General features: G+C 37.2%; 1 protein-coding gene across 1 annotated transcript in view; it reads right to left on the bottom strand.

Annotated features, from left to right (window-relative positions):
- Nucleotides 1-26,180, bottom strand: part of VWA8 (von Willebrand factor A domain containing 8) — a 411,604-nt gene that overhangs the window by 197,085 nt on the left and 188,339 nt on the right. Inside the window, exons 22-25 of the mRNA XM_043992994.1 lie at nucleotides 7,532-7,607; nucleotides 4,415-4,550; nucleotides 1,662-1,781; nucleotides 347-552 (exon numbers count right to left, since the gene is read on the bottom strand). Of these exons, the coding sequence (XP_043848929.1) occupies nucleotides 347-552; nucleotides 1,662-1,781; nucleotides 4,415-4,550; nucleotides 7,532-7,607 (538 nt within the window). The remainder of the gene's footprint in view (nucleotides 1-346; nucleotides 553-1,661; nucleotides 1,782-4,414; nucleotides 4,551-7,531; nucleotides 7,608-26,180) is intronic.

The raw sequence follows: 26,180 nt of genomic DNA, 5'->3' as shown, positions 1-26,180 counted from the left end.
GTAAATTCTTGTTGCTTGTCCTAAATCAGAGATGTACTTGTTTGTTTCTTCCTTCTTTTTCCTAACTCTAAGCCTTCCCTCTTTCCATAACACAATTTCCCCAAATCCCAGGGAAATGCTTTAAAAAGTAATGCCCTTTGACAAGAGGTCTGGTCAAAAGATTTTTGAAATAGAAATCAAAGGCATACACGAGGCCCTACAGTACTTTATTTCAGGCCACACATACTCCCTGTCTTGATATATATTCTTAGACAAAACTTGAAAGAACCAGCAGGAAAACTTATAAATTTTGCAACATGCAATAGGACTGAAAATTTTCAAATGTTCGCATAGATTTACGCTGTACCTGTAAGTGTTTGACGATGTTGACAACTTCTCTGGTGGAATACGGATAGTTAATAATTCCTTGATCTGCGAGGTGCCTCAGCTCTCCAAACGCAGCAACAAGTTTCTGAAGGATTGGCTCTGGAACGTTTGGCCCATATTGTCTGAGCATTTCAAGTTCAGATTGTGGTTTAGGGTTATCAACTGCATGGCAGCTAAAAATGTCACCTAGGGGAGGAAGACACACACATGATTTAGAACTAGTCTATGATGATGAGAAAAAAGGAAATAACCTAATAAATGGCCCAAAGTAAAAGAAACAAATATAATTGTTTCCTTTTGTCTGATTCATAATGGAAAATGGAAAAATAGTCTCTTTCTATAGATCTATCAATCTACTGACCTTTTTTTTTTTTTTTTGGTTTATCAAAGATCACACTGAATTCAGTTCCAGTATATGATGGCCAGAGTTCCTTTTAGTCAAGTTTTAGAGCATCACCAGTACAAACTTTAAAGAGACTCCATGAAGTCTTATCTAATTACTTGGGGTCATAACATCATCCTTCTCTATTTGGGCTTACTCTAGCACTTGCTTATTTTCTATTTTGTACATTTTGGCACTTTATTACTGTTGTACTTTATAACTGCAATTATTTAACAGGCTTATGTCTTGTCTTCCTAACTAGATTTAGTTTAAAGGGAAGCATCTTGTTCTTTTCTCTTAACTCCACTGAACAAAGTCAAAGAACTGGGCCCAGGCTAGAGGAGCTTTATCATCACAGACCTGAACAATATCTCATCTAACATAAGACAAAGACATAAGAGGTTCTCAGTACTTAGGATGAAGAGCTCTGGGCTTCAACTAGGAATCGGAATTCTGTTCTGGAGTAAATGAAGGAGTCCTGGATATCTTTGGAGCAAGGCTAGATCAGTTAGAGAAAATAATTGGCTTTGCCATATTTCGCCATAAGACTTAGAAGTTGCTATAACACGGCACCTTTTAAGATAATAGTGCTTGTTTATAACAAAAAAGGAAGAAGGATTTAAAATACTAAGTTATATGTACTAGAATATAGCTAGGTATATCTAAATGTAATAACGTAGAAAATATACATTATATATGTCATATACGTATGTGTATATTCTATGTTTGATATATGTATAAAATTTAATTATATATAACAAATAAAAATTTAAAAAAAGATAATAGTGATGCTAAAACAAGTTTAGCTGAGATCAAGCAAAAAGTCATTCATCTTACTGCCCATTTTTCCATTTTGGGCCATTATCAGCTATATTAGTTAGTTCCTATTCCCCAGGAAGGCAAAGCAATTTACCTAATGTCCCAAAAAAATCGTTGCCCAGGAAAGGAAATCCAGGTCTGTTGGCCAGGACAATCATTCGAAAATCAGGGTGAATCACTACAATATTTTCTCTTCCACTCACATTAGCAGCACCTGGGAAGAAAAAAGCATTTTCAAATCTCTCTAAAGGCATCATTTATTGATAGCTAGTAATCTTCCTTGGAACAAAGAGTTACACCCTTTTAAAGACAACACAAACTAACTGGCACATTGTTTAAATGCTGAACACTCCAGGAGATGTGCTAGTTATAAACTCGTTTTAGAAAATGATGGACCATAAAGCCTATATCTATATAGGCCTATATCTATATCTATATAATAATTGGCAACACTACATGATGTGAATGATTTTGCATTGTATACGCTAAACTAACATTGTAGCCTGCCTTTTATTTAAAGGCAACGAAAAAGACTTTGAGAAAGGCATTAAATCCATGATACTGTGCAAAATTTGGTTTATAAAATCGATTCCTGGCTTAGAGTAAAATATCCTGAAAAAGGTACATTTTGTGATATGACTCAAATACTGGAGCAGTGAACTTTAATTTCATCTACAATGTCAAATTATATAAAATCAATGGAATCCTGTTTTCAGACAGTTCATTGTTACATGAATTTGGACACATCATAGATTAAGTTGTCCATTCTAAAACATGACTGGATATACAACTAGAAACAAAACTAGATATAGTAAAAACAGCTATGGTGAGTCTAGGAGGAAGATTTTCATCTACACCCTGCAGTGACTAAGGAGTACAGCAATAGCTGTATTTCTTGAAATAAGTGTCTTGATTCGTAGGGGTTGTGGGACTAGTATATAATGAAAAGAGATCACACTTCATTTTTGGAGTGATACAGCAGTCAAGTTCTAGACCTTTTCTGGTGGTGAGTGGGAACTGATGGTCACTGAGACTTGAAGAACACAGCTCTAGACTACTGATTTTGCCTCAATGTTCTCAAGTATTCTAGTGCACTGGGGCACAAGGAATCTCTTGAGATTTCAAAGAAATCTTGATCAGTGTTGATATTTTAAATGTGTGATGACTGTTATCTCTAGGCCTTACCCAATAATGTATTAGAAATTGAGGTTCAAAAGTATGAAATTCCACTGAATTTTCAGAAAATTCCACAATCTCCCAAATTTTGAGAACACCTGCTCTAGGTATGTGATATATATATACACACACACACACACACATACATACACATATTTACATAAAAACATATAATCAGAAGGACAGGGAACTCTATTATTGCCTTTTTCTTTGGCATTAGCTGCTATGGCACAGGAGGCATTCTTAGAGGCAACATTTTGAGAGAAGCTAATGAAAACCCAAATCAAAAACTTATTTATCATTGAAAGCATTTTGACACTGAAATTTTAGCAAAGATTAATCTTAAAGATAGTAATTTTCTTGTGCTCAGAAATGGCTGGCTGGTATCACTTTCCTCAGGTTGAAAAGCTACTTTGCTTTATTTAGATGTCTTTCTTAACCTCTAAAGATTAATAAATTACTTATAAATTGTCTCATATTTGCTGTATGCACTGCTTTTGACGATCTCCTTTTTAAAAAATCGGATGTGAATGTTCAAGCTTTTTCAGGAAGCAAAACTAGCATAAACTGACATATAGGAGCCATGAAATTTATCAGTGCTGTCCTGGGCGAGCCTTAAATAGGGCTGATAAAATTGAGTGTTAAAGAATGATGCATACTGACAAATTAGGGAATGAAAAAATTATATGCATGATTTTTTTCCTATAAAATCCTAACAGTCATTAGAGTCAATGATAGAAAAGACCATGGTAGCATGACCAAGTCAAAAGAATAGATAATTCAAAGCAATTTCTACATGGCATAAAAGAGTCATTTTATTTGCCTATGTTCAAGCTAATATTTAAATGTTTTAATTCTTTAACCAGATATTAATAGAAGAATACTAGTGGACACATAAAATTAAAAACCTGCTACAGGAAATATGTGAAGGGAATAATACACACAGACATTTGAGAGACGGCTATATGATGTTTTTTAGCTCTTTAAGGCTTACAAAGCACTTTCCCTAGGAAATAGAACTATGAATAATTTTGCAAATGCAGAAACTGAGGTTCATTAAACAATTTCCCTGTGGCAACTGAGCTAATAAGTAGAGAAGGCAAGGATTTGAACTCAGGTCTCCTGCTTTGAAATACAATGCTCAAACTAAAAGTGATGGGTTCCCATCCTCTCCCCATCCCCAATATAGGGGTAAATTTGTAAAAGTGATCCCTAGTTACAGATGCAAAACTAGCATGGTAGTCTTGGGAGAACTGTTAATCTGATGTGCTATTTACCATGCTATGAATCACTATTTTGTAACTCTCCTTCTGCCTGAAGAGTTGGAGGTATCAAAAACTTCCTAAACTACTACTAAGATATTGTTTTCTTAGCTTTTCTATTTTAAAAACATTATTTATATTTTTTTTGTATTTCTTTAAATTTTTGGACTTTTTGATATCCTTTAAAAAAATCATCTTTAACTCCAAATATATTTCTCCCAAACACAGCAAGCAATCTCTTGCAACAGCTTTCTTGCCTTTTAGTATGCTGCTTGTATGTTATTGCCCAGTTTGTGAACTGTTAAAGTCCCCAAATCACACAAAGGAAAAGGAAAGCCAGCCAGCTTTTTGAAAAATGATCTGATTCCCTTTACCTTTATCAAACTTAAAGTCTTTTTCTAATACTCACTTGCAACAATTCTTCTCCCATCTGCTAGAATCATTTCTCCATTTTCTACAAGAGTTTTTAAAATACAGGTAACATTTGTTGGGGCTTTGTCTGCTTCATCCACAACCAAAATATATCCCATCTTGACTGCTTTCACCTGGAAGACAGAAAAATTATCACAAACCAAAGGATCCAATCAAACAACACTGCAATAGTCCAAATGACTGTTCCAGAGTCATAACAGCTCATTTTGTGTCAGTGATTTGTCCAATGTCATACAGTAATTATGCTGCAAAAATGAGAACAAAAGTTGAGTCTCTAGTAAAGGACTATGAAGCTACAACCACAACAGCAATCAGTCTTTCTCATTTAAGATCCAAAGAAACCCTCTGGTTTTTTCTATGTAATAATAGGGATGCCTAGAAAAGTTTCAAACTCCCCAGGACAGCCTCTTACTACCAGCCCAAACACAATCACTGTCAGAAAAAGTAAATTATATGAGCTTTAATAAAAAATGAAAGTGACCAGCTCAGTGTTCAGACAGTTTTCAGATTTTCAATTATACTATAGTAGTGCAATTACAATTATTTTCCAAGTTTCAACTGCAACAGGAAGTATGGGGATGGAAGACTACAAATTTCAGACTTTTCTGATGAGTTGGTGAGTTTGGTTTAACATTCCCTTCCCCGCTGTTAACTCTCTTTCTTTCTTTTCTTTCCTTCCCTCCCTCCCTCTCTCCTTCCCTCCCTATCTTCCTTCCTTCCTTCCAATAAGGAATGGCTCTTTGGGAGGGCATGGGGAAGGAGACTTTGGAAAGCTGAGGTAATGTTAAAAAAACGACCACTTCTAGGGTTAGGGCAAGGGAAGCAAAAGAAGTTCAGCATCCACAATATGGCTAAGATTCTGCAAAACCTGACTCCATTCCTACAACAAAAGCCTACAGATGCTCAGTAATCTTCAGGCGCTTCATAAAGTAGTAAATGAAGCAGCAGCAGCAGCAGCGTGAATCAGCTGATGACAAAATTCTCCCTATTTCACTTACATTCCTCTACTAATTAGATTCCCAAACCAGTTCATCTCATCTAGATCATTTCCTAAGGAATGGATTAGAAAAGTACATTATCTCATGATTCAGAGGCTGAATCAACTTTACATGAAGCCATCTGACTGTGCATTTGAAGAATTGTAATTATATTGGGGGAAAAGCAAGTATCAATATATAATCTAACTAGAACCTATTTATCATTTTAACATTCAAAATGTCTCATTGGAAAAAAACCCTACACAACCAAGAATGATTTAAAAATAGTGAGGAGAGAAGGTATGAGAAAACCTTTTGTTCCTTCTCCTGAATTTTCATGGTGTACTCTACAATTTGACACTCTAGACTTTATTTTTCTGTTCTGGACTGGCAGAAAGAGCTGGAGGACTGAGGGGAATTTATGTGATTCTAAGTCATCCCAATCTTATCACATAGCTGGATTTGCTTTAGAGAGAACTCCAAGAGGCTTCACACCTTCAAGAACAGCTCTTGGAACTCAATCTTTCATAGACAACTCCTAAGTCAGTCTTGGCTTCCCAGAAATCTTCCAGAACTGGGTCAAGATAGAGCTAAACTTCTAGAGGCAATGTGGCTTAGTAGACAGTGCTGGACTTGGATTCAGGAAGACCTGAGTTCAAATTCTACTTCAGATAATAATAATTAGCTCTATGTTTATATATAAGGAGGAAGGGGAAGGGAATAAGCATTTTTAAAGCGCCTACTCTCTGCCAAGCCCTGTGCTAAGAGTGTATTCAAATATTATCTCATTTGATCTTCATAATAGCTCTTGGAGGTAGTGCTATTATCATCTCATTTTATGGTCAAAGAAACTGAGGCAAACAGAGGGTAAGTAACTTGTCCAGGGTCACAGAGCTAGTGTCCGAGGCCAGATGTAAACTCAGATCTTCTGGATTCCAGGCCCAGCATTCTATTCACTATGCCACCAGCTGCCTCTCCCCACTCCAGTTTCTTCATCTATAAATGGAGCTAACAGCACCAGTAGCATCTATAGCATAAGACTGTTGTTAAGGCAAAAATGATATAATGTATAAATGATCATTCTCATGCTGTCTCAGGATCCCAGAATGGCTTAAGCCTTAATACCCCAGGCCCAAAGAGGGTGGTAAAGATTAAACCTCAGAGTAAGAGAGCTGGGGTCTGGTGGAAGGAGTCCTGGATTTCAAGTCAGAAGACCTGGGTTCTAGTACCAGATTTGTCATTTATCTAGCTACATGACCTTTGGCAATTCACTTAGCATCTCTCAATCTCAGTTTTCTCATCTGTAAAATGGAGATAATAAGACTTGAATTCCATCCCTCCAAGATTTCTTATGAAAATCAAACAAGATAATGAATGACAAGTTCTTCATAATTGTCAACAATTATCATCATTATCACTAGTACATTAGAAATAGGGACATGATAGGGCCCATACCTATGACTTTATTGGTATAAGGAACTCCTGGGTGAAAAAACTCCCTCTACCAATGCAGGTCCAGTCCATCTCTGCAATATGTAGCCTTACGAAATTCCCTAGGCTCTTGGAGTAATGTGCCCAGAGTCATATAGCCTGAATATGATGCCAGCTCTTTATACAGGACACCACAGATACCAAACTCAAATGCAAGGGAGTGGGGACCCTGGTGGGCCAATATTTACATAGGAAAATACAAATTAACATTATCTAAGTTGTATTGTATTTGTTAAACCTTTCCCAATGACATTTTAATCTGGTCCTCGGATGGCTAGGAGTTTGATATATCCACTTGCTGGCTGGCTGGCTGGAATTTGACGCTTCTGTGTGAGGATACTATTCACTATACCATATTGCTTCTTTTTATTTTTATTATATCACAGAAGAAAAATCACCACTTATCCGTCACAAGTCTCTATAAAATCAATAAAATCCTTCACACAAGAGAGAAGAAAAACAGAACAAATACAAATTATTTTTCCAGTTTTAACATTTTTATACCTGCTCTCAAAATTGGCATAATAATAAGGAATTTCCAATTTTAAAATAGAGGCTGTACCCTTCCCAAAGGCTGAATGGCAACTATTATTCTGAAAACAATTAAAAAAATATTAAATACTGACCAGTGGAGAGTCTTCATACACAATATGACCATCTTTTACAGAAGGCTGAAGAGTAAGTGTCTGTACAGTTGTATCCCTAAAATCAAACCAAACACATTTTACAATTGCAACTGCAATAAAATGCCTTTTGTTTTTTGATCATCAAGTTAAATAGAAAAGAATTAACACTTGTTCCTTCCAGGTAACCTTGAGCAATAGCAATAGTTCTTCCTTCATAGTAAAGAAAGATAAATACAAATTATCAACTAAATATCCTATTTTTATGAGTTGATGATACTGTTTGAAGGAATTAGAAGCCATAAAGTGACCTGGTTTGGGGGTTTACAGGTGTAATAAGTTCGACAGGTCACTCACATAAAGACCTGAGATATTGTTGATATACCCTTGAGAATCTTGGAGACAGACTACCATCCTGGGAAGCAGGCTACCTTCTGTAAAAAATATATATAACTATATAAAAAACTATAACTAATCTGAAAAAATTATAACTTTACCTATATGGAAAATTATAAGAAAAATGATAACTTTAGAAAAATCATAAGAAAAATTATAATTGGGCCATAAGTCCCATCTGGGTGGCCATTCAAATGTGAGAATATTTTTTACTGACTAGCTTGGGGGCTAAGGCCTAATCTAACTGGGGGCCCTAATCTGTGGATGTTTGACTGGCTGGCTATCTGATTGCTATTAATTTAATATGGGCCGTTTAAAAATTTCTCCACACTGTTCCTCTCCCAAATTGATAAGCAAACGATTAAGAAGCCTCTTAATTAAATAATCAAAGCAGAGTTTATTTATGAGATACCATTTAAAAATAAGAATACAGGGAAATAAAATGTACAACCTGACTGCTTTCCGGCGTGGCTCTTTCCTGCTGCCACTTATGCTTACTCCCTGCCGTCTAACTTTCTTAGCATCCTCCTGCGTACCAACAGACCTTCTTCTAGTGTTCCCCTCACTGAAAAGCCCCCTGCTCCATACTCCTGCCAGCCCCCCTGAAAAGCCTCTTACTGTTGTGAACGCCCTTTCTTTACTGTAGCCACCATCTCCTTAGCGATTTCCTAGTCCTGCGGCATTCTCTTTCTATCCGTCCTCTTTCTGTACATCCTCCAGCGTCTGCCCTCCTTGCTCTTAGCTTTTTCTCCATCTCCCCTCACTGTCTAACTCCTCGGGATATATCTTCTTTCTCTCCCCTCAAATCTCGGGCTCCCTGCGTGCCCGCACACACCAAGCTAGCGCGGCTGGGGGGCTTGAGTCTGCCGTGCTGCATCACATCTAGGGCTCAAGGGGGCCGTGCCCCCTGCTGCACACCCAGGGCTGGCAGGGCAAGCCAGGGATCTCCGTCCACCTGGCTGGTGTTTCTCAAGGCCTACGGGGCTTTTCAGCTTGGCTGAAGCAGAGGGGGAGGGGCACCAGCCCCTCTTACACAGAAAAAACCCCTGAGGGCCTAAGGCTTTTTAATCTCAGCCCAAAGGCAGGGTCCCCAAATCACAATAAATCCCCACACTTCTTACCCCAGGAGGTCCTTCTGTTCTGCTGGCTTTCTTCTCCCATTGGTGAACTCATCTTTGGAATGCCCATTTGGAGAAAGGGCTCTGGCCCACCCTCCTCAGTCCCCCTCCTGCACCTGCTGCTAACTCTCAAGCCTCTGACACCAAGTCCCACCTGCTTTCTTGCCCTGGAGCATCCTGCCACCCTTGAGATCCTTTCTCTAATGGTGAGCTCCTCCCAGACCTCCATTTTGGAAAGGAGCCCAGGTGGACCTTGTTTCCCCTTTCTTCTCTGATTCTTGTTCTGGACTTTGCTACCCCCCTCCCCACCACCCCAGGCCAATACCTTTCCCTTTCCTCACTTTTCCAGTGTTTTAGCTCCCTTTGGTATGTTATCTTTCCCCATTAGAATGTAAGTTCCATGACAGAAATAGTCTTGTTTTTATCTTGCATTTGGATTCCTAGCACTTAGCTGAAGAACAGGCACATGGTAAAAACTTAATAAATGCTTGTGACTCTCCTGTTGCTTGAAGCACTTTTGTTGTTCAGCTGCCTCTGACTATCTGTGACCCCATTTGGAGTTTTCTTGGAAAAATACTGGAGTGGTTTGCCACTTCCTTTTTTTTAAATTAAAAAAAAATAATAAACATTTTTATTTAAAGTTTTTTTGGGGGGTCAGGGAAATGAGGGTTAAGTTACTTGCTTAGGGTCATACAGCTAGTAAGTGCCAAGTGTCTGAGGCTGAATTTGAATTCAGGTCCTCCTGAATCCAGGGTTGGTGCTTTATCCACTGTGCCACCTATCTTCCCCCAATAACTGTAGTTCTTATCCTTAAACTGGCCTTGGATCCCAGCAAGAGAAAACTGATATAAGGGAACGACTCAATAATAGGCTGAGGAGTATCTTGGGGGAGTACTGGGAGGCAATCAGCCTTTCCTTCAGAGCTCTGGAGAGGTCTATCTCACCAGTCACACGCCATTTGCACACCTCACAAGGGCGGTTACACAGGTCCTTGGCTTCATTTTCCTTCAACTCCCTTCCTTTTGGTCAGTTCACAGATCAATATCATCTTACCAGGGTAAGTGATAAGGGGAAAATAACAATTGAATGTTAAATAAGCTGATTTTTCTGGTAATTAATAATTTTCTCAAATACGGCATCCTGAAAATAATCCAGTCTTTTTCAGGACCAAGGGTCCTCATTACAGACTTTTATTGCACTGTATGTGATAGCCTCAGGGGTTATTAAAACAGAGCATTTTTTCCTATCTATTAAATTGCCCAGATGTCCAAATATGCCCAGTATGTTATATATACCTCTAATCTCTTTCTCACATTTGTTTTTGTGCTGTAACTACTCTCATACAGGTCATTTTGACTAGATCATTGTAACAGCCTCCTCACTGGTCTTCCAGGCTTCAGTCTACTTCCTACAAAATCTCCCATTCACACTGATGCCTTAGGAACAATCTTCCTAATGGATGGTTTAAATCGTTACTTCTCTACTCAAATGGCTACTCAATGGGTTTCTACTTCCTACTCAAGAAAGTATGAACTCTTGACTATGGCACCTTATTATTTTAAGGAAAGCTCCATTTATTCCTGGGCTTTCAAGTGGGAATGAGTGTTACATTTTGTCAAAAGTTTTTTTTTTTTACATCTATTAAGACAATCATATGTTTTTGTTGTTTTTTTTTGTTGTTATTGATATGTTCACTTATGCTGATTATTTTCCTAATATTGAACTAGCCCTTCACTCCTGGTACAAATTCCACCTGGTCGTAACGTATGATTTTTGTGATATATTGTTGTAATCTCCTTGACATGGGCTCAGGATAACTCAGAAGTTTTTCCTTTGAGAAGTAAAACCAAAGGTGACCAGATAACAGGACAAACATATTGAGGAATTAAGGGACTATTCACGTTCAGCTTTGCCAATTACATATCAGGATGCACAGACCTAAGAAGTAAGGGGAGACAAAATGCTATAGCAGTAAAGTCAATTAGCATGGCTACTACCTGATCGAGCCAAGAGACAGAGATAAGAACTATTATTAAAAACAAAAAGAAAATCCCCCTGACTCTCAGGAATCATTCCCCACTCCACCCCCAGAAGGAACTTTTCATTTCCAGGTGGTCACCCCATCTATCCTCTATAAAAGATTTGGCCTTCCTTCTGTTCTGGGAGGACGATGTTTCCAAGCTGTCTCCTCCCCTTAAGGTGAAGTCTTTGACTTCCCTTTGGGTCACTTTCTCTAGGCCAAATAAAAGACCATTTTAATTCTAATTGGACTGTGTGTATGAGTGTAATTCTTTACAGAAGAATACTTAAGGACTCCCACACCTATCCTATCCAAAAATCCTTGCTAGTATTTTATTTAAATGTTTGCATCAATAGGGGTGTGAAGCCAAGATGGCAGAGGAAAGGCAGTCACTTGCCTGAGCTCTCCCCAAGACCCCTCCAAATTTCTTCAAATAATGCCATCAGACAATTCCTTGAGCAGCAGAATCCACAAAAATAAAGGGTGAAATAATTTTCCAGCCAAAGACAACTTAGAAGGTTGGCAGGAAAGGTCTGTGGTACTGGGGTGAGGGTGGAGCACAGTCCAAAAAGAGAAAAATACGTATTTGTACAAAAATATTTATAGCAGCTCTTTTTGTGGTGGCTATGAATTGGAAATCAAAGGGATGCCCATCAATTGGGGAATGGCTAAACAAGCTGTGGTATATGATGGTGATGGAATATTATTGTTCTATAAGAAATGAAAAGAAGGATTTCAGAAAAGCCTGGAAAGACTTGTATGAACTGATGTATAGTGAAGTGAGCAGGACCAAGAGAACATTGTGCAAAAAGACAGCAACATTGTTTGATGAAGAACTGTGAATGACAACTATTCTCAGCAATATAATGATCCAAGACAATTTCAAAGGACTAATGATGAAGCATATTATCCATCTCCAAAGAAAGAACTGATATTGATTGAACAGACTGAAGCAAGCTATTTTTCACTTTCTTTCATTTTCTCTTTTATTCAAGTTTTCTTGTACAAAATGACTAATATGGTGATATTTTACATAATTGCACATGTTTGACCTGTATCTGCTTATCACCTCAGGGAGTGAGGAGGGAGGAAAGGAGGGATAAAAATCGGAACTCAAAACTATAAATAAAAATGTTTATTATTTAAAATAAAAAATCCCAAATATATAATTAACAAAAGATATAGTGAAAAAATTTAATTGAATCTAAGCTTTAATGATAATTGTGCATCCTTCTGTACTCACAGATCAAAGCTCACTTGTCACATTCTTTCTTTCCTATTCAGATTTACCAGTGATTTTGTAAACTTAAATTTTTATCTCCTTAATGTGTTGATTAGTTAATGGCAAAAATAAGATTCTACTAATTCTCCTATAAACTGTAATTAAAAGTTAAAGGAGGGGTGACTAGGTGGTGCAGTGGATAGAGCACCGGCCCTGGAGTCAGGAGTACCTGAGTTCAAATCCGGCCTCAGACACTTAACACTTACTAGCTGTGTGGCCCTGGGCAAGTCACTTAACCCCAATTGCCTCACTAAAAAAAAAAAAAAAAAAAAAAGTTAAAGGAAAAAATTACATTATGTAATATCAATCCAAAATGTTTCCAAATTATAATTCAAATCTGGAAGAAAAGAATGTCTCTTTTCAACATCTTCTACAATTTTTTTAACTGAATGAATCATATGGAATGTTTATTCATCAAAGTACAGCTATGGCCCAAGCAGGATGCATAAGACTTAAAGAAAGACAGAATGGACTCCAAGAGATTAACCAAAAACTAAAAGTAGTAGCTATTAGGGGATGGAGCCTCTGTGGCCAAAGGCTGTGGGTCAAAGTCAAAGAGATGAGCACCGACCGGAATGGTACATGAATAGATGATGCCTTCTCTCAGGAGCTGAGACTCAATGACACTGGCCTTTTGGTGTAGTGGAAAAAATAATGGAATGGGAATAAAGAGAATGAGTGCTCTGTCACTCAATGTCAACTGGGACAAGTTACTTTTTCCAACTTTAATTACCTCATTTATGAAAAAAGTGGCAGTAGATTGGAGGATAAGACTTCTAAAATCCCTTTCAACCCAGATATTATGAATCTTTAATAATTATTAATCACACAATCAAAGACTCTTGCCTTAGAGGCTATCTATTCCAACTTGAACAATAATCTCCTGAACATCACACTCCCAAGCTGTCATCTAGCCTTTTATTGCATACCCTTAGTAGAAGAAACCCACCCTCCCTGACGGCAAATTATTCCACTTATAGTCAACTAGGGTTTTCTTTCTTATATTAATCTTAATTTTGCTTCAACAATTTCTATACATTACACTAAGTTCCGTCCTCTTACGACAAGGAAAACAAATTTTCATCTCTCTTCTCTCTGAGAATACTTCGAATACTTGAATATAGCTATCATGTTTGAAGTAAGACTTTTCTTTTTTGGTGAGGCAATTGAGGTTAAGTGACTTGCCCAGGGTCACACAGCTAGTAAGTGTCAAGTGTCCTCCTGACTCCAGGGCCAGTGCTCTATCCACTACACCACCTAGCTGCCCCAAGACTTTTCTTTAACAAGTAAATATTCCCTATTCTTTCAACTGGTCTTCATATGACATTATCTCCAAACCCTTTATCATCTTAGTCATTCTCCTCTGGATGATCTCTAGCTTATTAATGTCATTCCTAAAATATAGAACTCAGACTAGAACACAATACTACATATGTAGCTTAATCAAAGTGAAGACAGTCATTCTAGGTAGCACCAGTCTAGTTACTACGTCAATCAACAAATATTTATTAAGCATCTATTATATGCTAGGCACAGTGCTAAGTCCAAGGGATACAAAAATAGGCAAAGACAATCCCTGTCCTCAAGGATTTTATAATCTAAAGTAAAATAAGTAAACAAAGTTTTAAAAGTCCTAGATAGCATGCTTTTTTTGGGCGGGCAGGGCAATGAGGGTTAAGTGACTTGCCTAGGGTCAAACAGCTAGTAAGTGTCAAGTGTCTGAGGCCGGATTTGAACTCAGGTCGTCCTGAATCCAGGGTCGATGCTTTATCTACTGTGCCACCTAGCTGCCCCCCAGGATGCTTTTTTAAATGTAGCATTAGATTTCTTGGATGCCATATCACACTGGGACTCATCTTTAAGTCAATTAAAAATATCAGACTTTTTTTTTAAAGAAACAATCTAGTCATGTTTCCCCCAACCAGTTTGTTGTTGTTGTTGTTGTTGTTTTTTTAAAAACTCAGATATAGCGGGCAGCTAGGTGACGCAGTAGATAAAGCACTGGCCCTGGATTCAGGAGGACCTGAGTTCAAATGACCTCAGACACTTGACATTTACTAGCTGTGTGACCCTGGGCAAGTCACTTAACCCTCACTGCTCCACCAAAAAAACCCCAAAAACCCCCCCCAAACCCCTCAGATATAATTTTACATTTATCCTTTGAAATTTCATTTGTATGTGCACAAAAATTTTAAGCTATGAAGTTCCTGTATCTTGTTGAACATATTCATATTGGTCTTCTCATGATTTTCAATATTCCTAGTTCTCTATGCCAGCCCACATATTCTTCCTAAATGATGATGCAGTAAAAACAATATTTTACTGAGGTTATGTAATAACTGACCTATGTAGAAAATTAAAAGCTTTTTTAAAAAACAGTTTGCAAAGTTCTATATTTACCATAGGAAACGTGTATTGCTCTTAAAATGAAGCTTTGGGAAGATTTTGGTTAAAGTGCAGCCATATACCATTATAATTTATCAATATTTCATTATTATAGGGAGCTCCCAATAAGGAACATCCTCTGCCAAAAATTAAGAAAATTTAAAAGCTTTTCATGCATGAGAGTTTACTGTTATGCTCCAATATTTATATGACTATTTTCCATTTATTTGGACCTTGTGAAACTATTAATTCATTTTTTATATAGGGCGTCTGAACAGTTTTAAGTATTTTAAATGTAATAAGATTTTTGGGTCATCCTTTTGGAACATACTTTACTGACAAGTAAACAATCATACTCAAATCCAAATTTAAACCTATCTTTAAATTTGAGAACAAATAAAAAACAGAGATCAATCATCTTAAAATCACTCTGATCATATTCTAGAATTTCAGACTGAGGACAATGGAGGAAGACCAAAAAAAAAAAAAAGACTTTATAGCAACATAATGTGTTTCTTACCCTAACTGTCACATACTTAGAATCAACATGATACTTTTTGGCACTGGAAAGACAAAAGAACTCTAGTATCATCTTCAGTAAAAGAGACAAATTCAATTTTTTATACTTTAGTAATTATGACACTTCAAAGAAGCACAGAAATCACATCTTCCAGCTGAATTCAACTTTTAAAATGGCAACTGAATTATTAACCTTGGGTATGGCAGAACAATGAAACACATTTCACTTCCCACTCTCCCAGAGAAGTGGCAATGTATGAGTGCAAGATAGTGTGTGTATGGTCAGATTTTTGTCTTAACTGTTTTGTCTGTTTTTGTTTTAATGGAGATGGGGCAGATTATAAGAAACCAACTGTGGGATAAAATAAGAAGGCAAAGCAAATAAAAGAAAAGACAAAAGTAATTAAAGCTGTATTCTAACAACTGAATTCTTATAGTACCACAACAGGTAAATTAATGAAATGACTACCTGTGGTAGAACTATAGGTTTATTTGAACATACGCAAACTTCTAACTGATAGTTAGAAAACCTATATTCAGAAATGATGATCTTATATACAATACATTCTGATAAGGAGGAATTCAGAGGATGAAAGCATCTTTTGTTATGTTTTTGTTACGCATCCTTTCCAGGTGTCCATCACAGGAAAAAGAAAAAGGTTTTGTTTAATAAATAAAATTATTGTTTATTTTATATTTAAATTATGATGCATAAAATTATTTTTAAAAATAGTTTAGGTATTATTTCAGTAAAAGCATCCCTACTTTTAGAAACCAAAAGTTGTCTTTTTTAAAAATTATACAAGGTATTTGGGAAAATAAGATTGACTGTTCTAAGTTCCTAGGAACAGGAAAATATTATGAAGGTGAGTTGCCTGTTAACTATTTGCTACTGAGGATTAAAGAATTTCATTAACTGAAAGTCTTAATTTACTCATACAAATGAGTTTCTGACTCATCACAATTCAAGACTGCTATAATTTGTTCCCTATTTCTACTGTATTGAGCTTAATGACCAGTCTTATATTTAAGGAAAGCAACTAAAGGCTATTAAGATGGGACAATTATTGAAAAACTTGGAAGAAAATGCAGAAAGAAAAAAAAAAGATAAAAATTCCACTTTTTGTTTGAGTGATTTTATTATAATGTGGATACTCCCTTCCATTCATTTAGATAGCTTTGAAAAATGCTATAGCTAATACTCTGCAATCAGTTGCAAAAAGTTGGCCCTTTTTTGCCATACCTGTATGTGAACCCATTCCTGGTTGATAGGACCTGTCTCTTTTACTGAAGATGATACAAGAGTTTCTCTTGTTTTTTTCAGTGCCAAAAAGTGCTCTACTGGAAAAGCCTTTGGGAACCCAACACAACAATGGGGAATCAATCATACCAGGACTTTACCTCCTTTCTAGATTACCTAAAGTAATTTTTCTTTAGTCAATACTTTAGTGGCTATTGGGAACCAAACATAGTGAAGGTTATCTTTTGACCACTAAGGTGGTAATATTTACTTCAATACTGTAATCAATCAACAAAAACTTACTAAGCACTTCAGAGGTACCAGATGGGAATAAGCTTCAGGCTATGTACTGAGGCTATTAAGAAAAAATAAAAACAGTCCTTGTCCTCAGGGAGATTGCATCCTATGTTGTGTGGAAATAGGGTAGGGGGTTTGGAATAGGAGTAGGGGTTTGGGTAAGGGTTCTTAGGAATTCCTCTTTAAAGAATTACACCCTCTTGCACACAAATCCAACAGAATAAGATAATAGTTTATTTAAGGGCTGGGGAAGGGAAACCAAGAGAGAAATCCTTGGACCTCTTCTCATGGGGAGAAGGCATGGCGCAGAGTGTGGCTCTGAGATACCAATCTCCTCCAGCATGAGACAGGCAGATACTTTTATAGAGGACTGATGGGGATGATCATCTGACTGTGGAAAGTTCCCCTATTGAGGGAGGACCATCCCCCACTAGTGGTGGCTAGGGGAGTTGGGTGAGGGGTGGCTGTGGATCTCTCAAGCCATCTCTCTCCTTCTCCTCTCACCACAAAGGCAGCAGCCACACCTAATCTTATCTCCCCAGGGGTGAAGGAGACTGGAATGAAGGGTAGTGGTCCTGGAGCTAGCTCAGTCCTGTTCAGGTTCCACTTATCTCTTTAGGTGTGTCTGTCCTTTGGTTTAGTTTCTCAAGAAGAAGGTTCTTTGATGTACCCCAGAACTTCTGGGGTGGCTTGGGCCCATAACAATAAAATATAAAATACATACAATATAAAAACATACACAGTAAATGAAAGATTACTTTAGGAGGGGAAGGCGGAGCAGTCTATGATAAATTAAAACTATGTAAGACATTGGGGGGATCTTAATAAAAACTGTTTTTAAGTATTACTAATTTGTTAAAACTGTCCTCTTTCAAATCTGTGATTTAGAAGTGTTTTTTTAAAAATTAGGGTCATTCAAGCTTGAAGGATAATTTTAAATGATCACAGTTTCAATAAAAAAATTAGATTATGTAAGAACTAGGAAATTTGTAAAACTAAGAAAAGAAAATAAGGCTCAAAAGGTTAAGAGCAATATGCATCAAAACACTGCCTGTAGGTACAATGAATTAATTTCTTCCAAATTAGTGAATTGTTTTTAAAAGTGGTATTTTGAGGAAAAGACTACTTTTCTTTCATTAGCTTCTATTTTAATGCTTCAGCATTGTGATATGCTGCATCTTAGACACAAATTCATGAAGGTCCAATTATACCAAACAGAAGTTCCCCCCCCCTTTTTTTGCAGGGCAATGGGGGTTAAGTGACTTGCCCAAACAGAAGTTTTGAATACTGAAGCTAAGGTCAGAGAGGCTTATTATCAGAAAGATGGCCACCAGGTGATGACTTATTTTTGGCTAGCTCAACTCTCTACATTGTCTACAGAGATTGACTGGGTTTTGCAATAGGATAAATAACATATTCCTATAGGAATAAAATCATGGGTATGTGAAAAATCTAACATGAAAGATTTCATTGAAATTCAATGAAGAGGATAGCTAGGTGGTGCAGTGGACATAGCACCGCCCCTGGATTCAGGAGGACATGAGTTCAAATCCAGCCTCAGACACTTGACACTTACTAGCTGTGTGACCCTGGGCAAGTCACTTAACTGTCATTGCCCCACAAAAAAAGAAAAAAAAGAAATTCATTGCAAACTGAATATATCCTGTATCTAATCGGTGTTAACTATAATAATTTTGTTGTTTTTAGAAGAACCACAAGAGTTAAACAGAAAGTAAAGCAAAATCACAGGTTTCAAATTGTTGATACATTTTTCTCCTTGCTTCTATACTGTTTAAATAAAAACAATAACTTCAACTGGGATAACCATTTATTAATAAGAAACCAGCAAAGAAAGACACAAAAGTAATTTAAAAAAATAGATCACCTTTTCTAAGTTAACATAATTACAGAAATTACAACGAAAAATGAACTAGACTAAACTTGAGGGTTCAGACCATAGAACTAGGTCACTTGCAATGTTACAGAGTTCTTTCTACTGCATTCATTTGTAAAGCGAATGAAGGAATAAAAGAAAGCTCTTACTGTGTGTAGAGAAATATGTCCTGAAGGAGCCTACATTCTAATAGGTAGACACAATATAGGGGAAGGGAGTTTTTGTCTGGGAAGCTATAGGACAGTAGACTGGCATATCTTTTCTTCTTTTTTTTAGTCTTTCACAGATGGACTTTTTCTTTTCTTTTTCTCTTGAGTATTTTATTTTTCTCCCAATTCCATGTAAAAACAATTTTAAACATTCATTTGTAAAAATGTTGAGTTCCAAATGCTCTCTGCCCCTCCCCTTTCCACTTCCTGAAACAGGAAGCAACTTTATATAGGTTATACATATGTACCCATGCAAAACATATTTCCATATCAGTCATGTTGTGAAAGGAAACACAGACCCCCCTCTCTAAAAGAAAGAAAGAAAGAAAGAAAGAAAGAAAGAAAGAAAGAAAGAAAGAAAGAAAGAAAGAAAGAAAGGAAGGAAGGAAGGAAGGAAGGAAGGAAGGAAGGAAGGAAGGAAGGAAGGAAGGAAGGAAGGAAGGAAGGAAGGAAGGAAGGAAGAAAGAAAGAAAGAAAGAAAGAAAGAAAGAAAGAAAGAAAGAAAGAAAGAAAGAAAGAAAACCTATGAGAAAAATACGGAAAGTAAACAGTTGTATACTTTGATTTGCATTCAGACTCCATCAGTTCTTTCTTTGGAGGTAGATAGCATTTTCATCATGAGTCCTTTGGAATTTTCTTGGATTATTATATTGTTGAGGATAGTTAAGTCATTCACAACTATCATTATACAATGCTGCTGTTACTGTGTATAATGTTCTCCTGCTTCTGCTCATTTCACTTTGCATCAGTTCATGTAAATATTTCCAGGTTTTCCTGAAATCATCCTGCCCATCATTTCTTTCTTTCTTTCCTTTTTTTTTTTTGGGGGGGGGGAATGGGCATTAAGTGACTTGTCCAGGGTCACAGAGCTAGTAAGTGTCAAGTGTCTGAGGCTAGATTTGAACTCAGGTCTTCCTGAATGCAGAGCTGGTGCTTTATCCACTGTGTAACCTAGCTGCCCCCCATCATTTCTCATAGTACAACAGTATTACAATACAATCATAAACCACAACTCATTCAGCCATTGCACAATTGATAGACATCTCAATTTCTATTCTTTGCCACCACAAAAAGAGCTGCTATAAGTATTTTTGTACAAACAGGTCCTTTTCCCTTGTTTTTTTTTTTTAAATCTCTTTGGGGTATAGGCCTAGTAGTGCTATTGCTGAATGAATAGGTATGAGCAGTTTTATAGCCCTTTGGGCATAGTTCCTAATTGCTTTTGTGAGAAAATGGGTAGTTGTCTCCTCTCAATGAGGATATAACAGTCAATCATACTCCTCCTGACCTGTTTGTAGGACAAAGGTCTCAGATCCTTTCCTCCCCCTCTGGCTAACAAAATCACAGGGTTCAAAGAGCCCTGGTCTCAATAAAGTCTGCTCCTGAGTTATGCCCATACAAGGAAGAGGGGTGGGAATACTGTGTTCTGATTAGCTAGTTTTTGCTTGTAGATTGTAACCCTTGAGTAATCGGACCAATGATGAAAAAGGGGAGGGTCCATTGGCATTAGGGACTAGGGTATAAAACAGGGCCTGTGAGCCCCCTTTCTTGACACCCACTAGCTGCACACTAGGGTGCCTCCTCCTCACGAGAAGGAAATAAAAGAGCCTTTGTCACATTGCTGCTGAGTTCCTGAGAATTATTGAGAAGAGGATTTTTTTTCCCTCATACTTTTAGTTTACAAGTCCATCAACAGTGACATATCCTTTGCAGAATCAATGGTTTTATTAATTTGATTACTTTCCCCAGAACAAGTAATGGGGTAGGAGCATGGCAGGAAGGTGATTGGGGTGAATCACTGCTAGGGGTTTGAAGCCAGCTACATATAGTGGACTATGTGAGCTCTTTTTCAAGGGTAATAAATTAAGCTTTTTGACAAATTCTTAGTTAGGATAATGTTATAGATAGCCTAGTATTTAAAATAGTTTTGAGAAATCCTATAAAATAGCAAAATGATATCTAGATCAGAAAATTGGGATTTTAGTTCTTGGCTTAAAATAGTTACCACTATTTTTAAAATTTTCATAGTAGATAAGTCTTTAGGATACTATAGTAAGTATCCTAATAGTGTTATATTGTGTTTTGAAAGTTGTTACAGTGCCAATGTATACAAAATACAGTATTCCTGCCAAAATGATTGGAAAGACACTAACCTCCTAAAAATTGGCAAGCTAGAAACTTGTAGTAGAAATAGTTTATTTTGAAATCGCTTAATTTCTATCTATACACAGTTGCAGGATAACTAATGAATTATGAAGACAAAGTAAAGCAGTGTGGTAAAAAGGTTTTAACAGTCCTTTAGCGATAATGGAGAGATGCCAGTTTTTGAAGGACCACCCTTTCGGGGAGGAGACCGTGCTGTGTACTCCACCTCCACCTGCTAGGCATTCCACTTCCTGGTGCGAGCTTAAAAGGCAAGGAGAGAACGGAAGTGAGGTCTTTTGCCTGCTCTCCTGGTCCGATGACTGGCGCTGCACACAGGGATGCTGATGGAGGTTGGACCCGGCCCGGCTCACCGTAACAGCAAGTGCTAGACGCGGCTCTCCCCCTCAAAAGTGGCCTTGGGTTTTGGTGAGTTTTATACGGAATATAGACTAAGCATAGACTTAAGACTATTTGTTTTGTATTTCTACTTTCCTGTCTCTCTAATCAACATCACCTTGTAATTTCCAAACAATAAAAGCTCTAACTAGAGATCAGAAGCTTCTTCCATTTACTTGTCTGGGAGATAAATAAGGGAAAGGTTAAAAAGGGGAGGTTAATGCTCTAGGATCCAATTTTAAATCTCACAGCAGTAATATTTGTGGAAGTAAGTTTCTTGTGATACACCATTTTTTTCCAGAGGTAGGTGTTCTGCCAAAGAACAGAAGGTAGAAAATAGCCCCAGCAAAATATCCAACTGATATATTCTCAACAATATAAGACATGAGGGGCAAAATCTATTTTCCTTCACTGAAACACCAGGGAAACATACTAACCATACTCAAAAGTACAATTCCTCTAACAACCAAAGCCATGTGTTATGGGCTCAGAGCACCCCAGAAGTTCTCTGGGGTACATCAAAGAACCTTCTTCTAGAGAAACTAAACCAGAGGACAGACACACCTAAAGAGATAAGTGGAACTTGATCAGGACTGAGCTAGCTCCAGGACCACCACCCTTCATTCTAGTCTCCCCCACCCCCGGGGAGATAAGATTAGGTGTGGCTGCTGCCTTTGTGGTGGGAGGAGAAGGAGAGAGATGGCTTGAGAGATCCACAGCCACCCCTCACCCAACTCCCCCAGCCACCACTAGTGGGGGATGGTCCTCCCTCAATAAAAGAACTTTCCACAGTCAGATGATTACCTCATTGGACCACCATCAGTCCTCTATAAAAGTATCTGCCTGTCTCATGCTGGAGGAGATTGGTATCTCAGAGCCACGCTCTGCGCCATGCCTTCCTCCCCATGAGAAGAAGCCCAAGGATTTCTCTCTTGGTTTCCCTTCCTGGCCCTTAAATAAACTACTATCTTATTCTATTGGTTTTGTGTGCAAGAGGGTGTAATTCTTTAAAGAGGAATTCCTAAGGACCCCAAACCCCTAACCCATACCCCCTACCCTATTTTCCCCACAACACATACATAGGGGTCATTAAGTCTTTTGACAAATCTTTGTTTAGGATGTTATAAATAGCCTAGTATTTAAAACAGCTTTAAGAAATCCTATAAAATAGTAAAATGATATTGAGACCAGAAAATTGGGATTTTAGTTCTTGGACTAAAATAGTTATCATTATTTTTTAAATTTTCATAGAAGAGAAGTCTTTAGGAATTCTTAAAATTGCCTGATTTCTTTGCTTCAGACTTCCCTCCTGGCTGTTCCAAGAACAAAACCCTCAGTTCCGGCATTCTCCTTGGCTGTCCCCCATACCTAGAATGCTTTCCTTCTCCACCCTGATCACTGACCTCCCTGGCTTCCTTTAAGGCCCAGAGAGAATCGCACCTTCAACAGGAAGCTTTCCCTGGGTTAATGAGTTCCTGTTTATTTTGCACACAGCTTGCTCTATCTATTTGGTTGCATGTTGTGTCCCCCATTAGACTGTATAGGGGCTGTCCCTTTTTTGTATCCCCAGTGCTTAGCACAGTGCTTGGCACAGTGTAGGTGCTTAATAACTGCTGCTTAATTGATTCTTTCAGGTAACAAAGGAAGCAACTGGATTTATTTTTTATTTCAACATACACAAAGAAAAATCAATGTTAAAAACATGTACAAAGTCATTTCTAGAGGAAGGGGACTAGTAAGTGTGGTTATCAGAAGCTTCAAGTAGAAAGTGGCACTTGAGCTGAACACTCAATGAAGTGTGGAATTCTATTGGGGCGAAGGGGGAGTACATGACAGATATGGGGAATAAGGATGTTTGAAATAGCATTTGAAGAATTACATATTCTGACTGTACTGTATAACCAAATCAGACTGCTTGTTGTCTTAGGGAGAGGGGAGGGAAGGGAAGGAAAAATATCTGGAACTCAAAATCTTACAAAAATGAATGTTGAAAACTATATTTATATGTAATAGGGAAAATAAAATACTATTAAGATGGAAAAAAAGAAAAAGAAAAATTACATGTTCTTCTCTAGGCTAGGAAGAGAAACATAACTGGGGAAAAATATCTTTGCAATGAAACATCTGATAAGTCTGCTGTACAAGAAAGGTAGAGAAATAATACAAATATATATGACCAAGAGCCACTCCCTAGTAGATAAATAAAGGATATGCACAGTTTTCTACAGTCCATTAATATGTCTATTTTTTAATATGTCTATTAACAATCAGATGAGAAAGACTGCTCCAAATCGCTATTAAGAGAAATGTAAACTAAAATAACTCTGAGATATTTTCACAGCCATAAAATTGGTTAAGATGACAAAAATTAGAAATAGTAAATGCTGAATGGGCTGTGGGAGAAAAGCAAAATAGAGCTGTGAACTGGTATAATAATTCTGGAAAAAAATTTAGAATTCTGTGATAAAAGGGATTTAAAATATCTATAGATTTTAACTTAGGGATGCTATTGCTAGGCATATACCCAAAGGAGGTCAAAAGCAAAAATAAAGATATATTTATTGCATGTGTGTCTGTGTATGTGCATACAACACTTACACTTGTACCCCAAACAGAAATTTACATATATGTGTATATATATACAAAAATATTTGTAGCATCTCTTTTCTCAATACTCTTCTTTCTTGGTGCTCTGATCATTTCTCATGGCTTCAATGACAATTTTTATGCAGGGGGCTCCCAGATCAATACATCTAGTCTTAGTCTCTTGAATTCTAGACTCATTTTTCCATGTCATAGTTTCACTTTATATCCTAGCTGCATTGATTTTGTTTGAGTAAAACCTGTTAAATTTGATATAGTCAAAACAGGCAGGGATAGCCTGCACAAATGAAGGGAGCAGCCATACTGATGAAAAAATAGATCCAATCAAATAAGGAAGTACAAAAAGCACTGGACAAGTCACTTAACTCCCCTGAGCCTTAGTTTCCTAGTCTGTAAAATGAAGGATTTGGACTAGGTACACACAGCACCAAGTATGCATTCAGTAGAAGCATGATGAATGCCAAGGCCTGGTGTCCTGAAGAAAAATTTTGTCGTCATCATTGTCATTCAGTTGTTTCAGTGGATTCCAACTCTTTGGAATCCCATTTGGGATTTTCTATGCAAAGATACTGGACTGGTTTACCATTTCCATCTCCAGCTCATTTTATAGGTGAAGAAACTGAGGCAAACAGGGTTAAGTGATTTGCCCAGAGTCACACAGTTAGTAAGTGTATCTGATACAGGATTTGAACCCAGGAAAATTGATCTTTCTGACTTCAGGCCTAGCACTTTATCCACTGTGCTACCTAGCTACCCTGAAGAAGGAAATTATATGCCTAATTCAGATAAATTTAAGAAAAGTATTTAAAAGCAAACCCAGCAAAACAAAATATACAATGACAACAACAATGTAAATCAAATATTATCAACAACAAAAACTGAATGCTATAATCATAATAATCAAGCTTGACCCTGAAGAAGATATAAGAAAATACATGTCCTTCCTTTCTTTGTGAGATGGAAACTATGGGCATAGAACATTAAATATGTTATCAGAGTGTTCATGTTGTTCATTAGATCGCTGGTAACTGTGTAGAGTGATTTCAGTTGAATGGTGAGTTTAGAAGACTGCAGAGAATTCAGAAGAAAATGAGAGAAAAGGAAGTGAGGTACTTATTGTAGACAGTTTTCTCAAGAAGTTTAGCCTGCAGAAAGGAAGAGAGTGATAGAATTGCAGCTGTTAGGGACAGATGGATCGAATGAGGGAGAGACTGAAGATCAGTGAGATAATGGAGATGATAGAAGGAGAAATCTTCTGGAGAAGACAGAATGTAATGGGATCATTTGTGCATATTGAGAAATTTGCCTTGGCAAGGAAAAGGGCCACCTTTTCATAGCAGATGGGTGAAGTGGCAGAAGGCATCTGAGCTATGTGAAATGAGGAGGGGAGGAGAGGGAGCTACTAGTGAAGGACCTTAATATTCTCAGTCAAATATGAGGCAAGGCTCTCAGATGAGAGGATAAATGGAAGAGGAGTAAACTGGAGGCTTAAGGAGGGATGAAAATGTTTGGAAAGTGATTTCGTATCAAGGAACTGGAATAAATTGGTGAATTCAGCTATTGAGGGAAAAAATATGCTGACTGCAGCAAATGTTAGCTCATAATCTGGTAATAGAATAGCTACATATAACAAAAGACAGCATAATACCTCAAACAGCTAGTTAATGTGAGGGCCTGATTTCTTCTTAGTCCAGTGTTATTTCTATTGTACTGTATCTGCAGATATTATAATGAAAACTAACAATATTTCGCATTCTATTCTGTCCCTAAAAATATAAATGCATATGTTAAGGTGTCCTAGTTTGGACACAATAAAATAGACAGCTATGGCCTCAAAAAAGGAGATATTTATACATGAGGAAAAAGATTTTTGCCATTATGTAAGGTTCTAAAGTGATGGACTTGATTCTGTAGTTCAAATATAGAAAAAAATGTTAATTCAACAAAAGTCATAAAATAAACTATAAACCTTTAAAAAAACAAACTACCTTGTATTTATAACACATATATTTAATGTTATATGCTCCAATACAATGTAAACTCCATGAGAGCAGAGAATGTGTCATCATTTGTCTTTTCCTGGCACATAGCAGATATTTAATGAATGACTGTTGGTAAACTGGCTTTTGTCTAACTTTAAAACTTGT

The sequence above is a fragment of the Dromiciops gliroides genome, chromosome 3, assembly GCF_019393635.1.
Source record: "Dromiciops gliroides isolate mDroGli1 chromosome 3, mDroGli1.pri, whole genome shotgun sequence".
Classification (NCBI taxonomy): Eukaryota; Metazoa; Chordata; class Mammalia; order Microbiotheria; family Microbiotheriidae; genus Dromiciops; species Dromiciops gliroides.
Note: the sequence above shows the minus strand (reverse complement) of the source record. Positions and strands in the feature narration are given on the sequence as shown.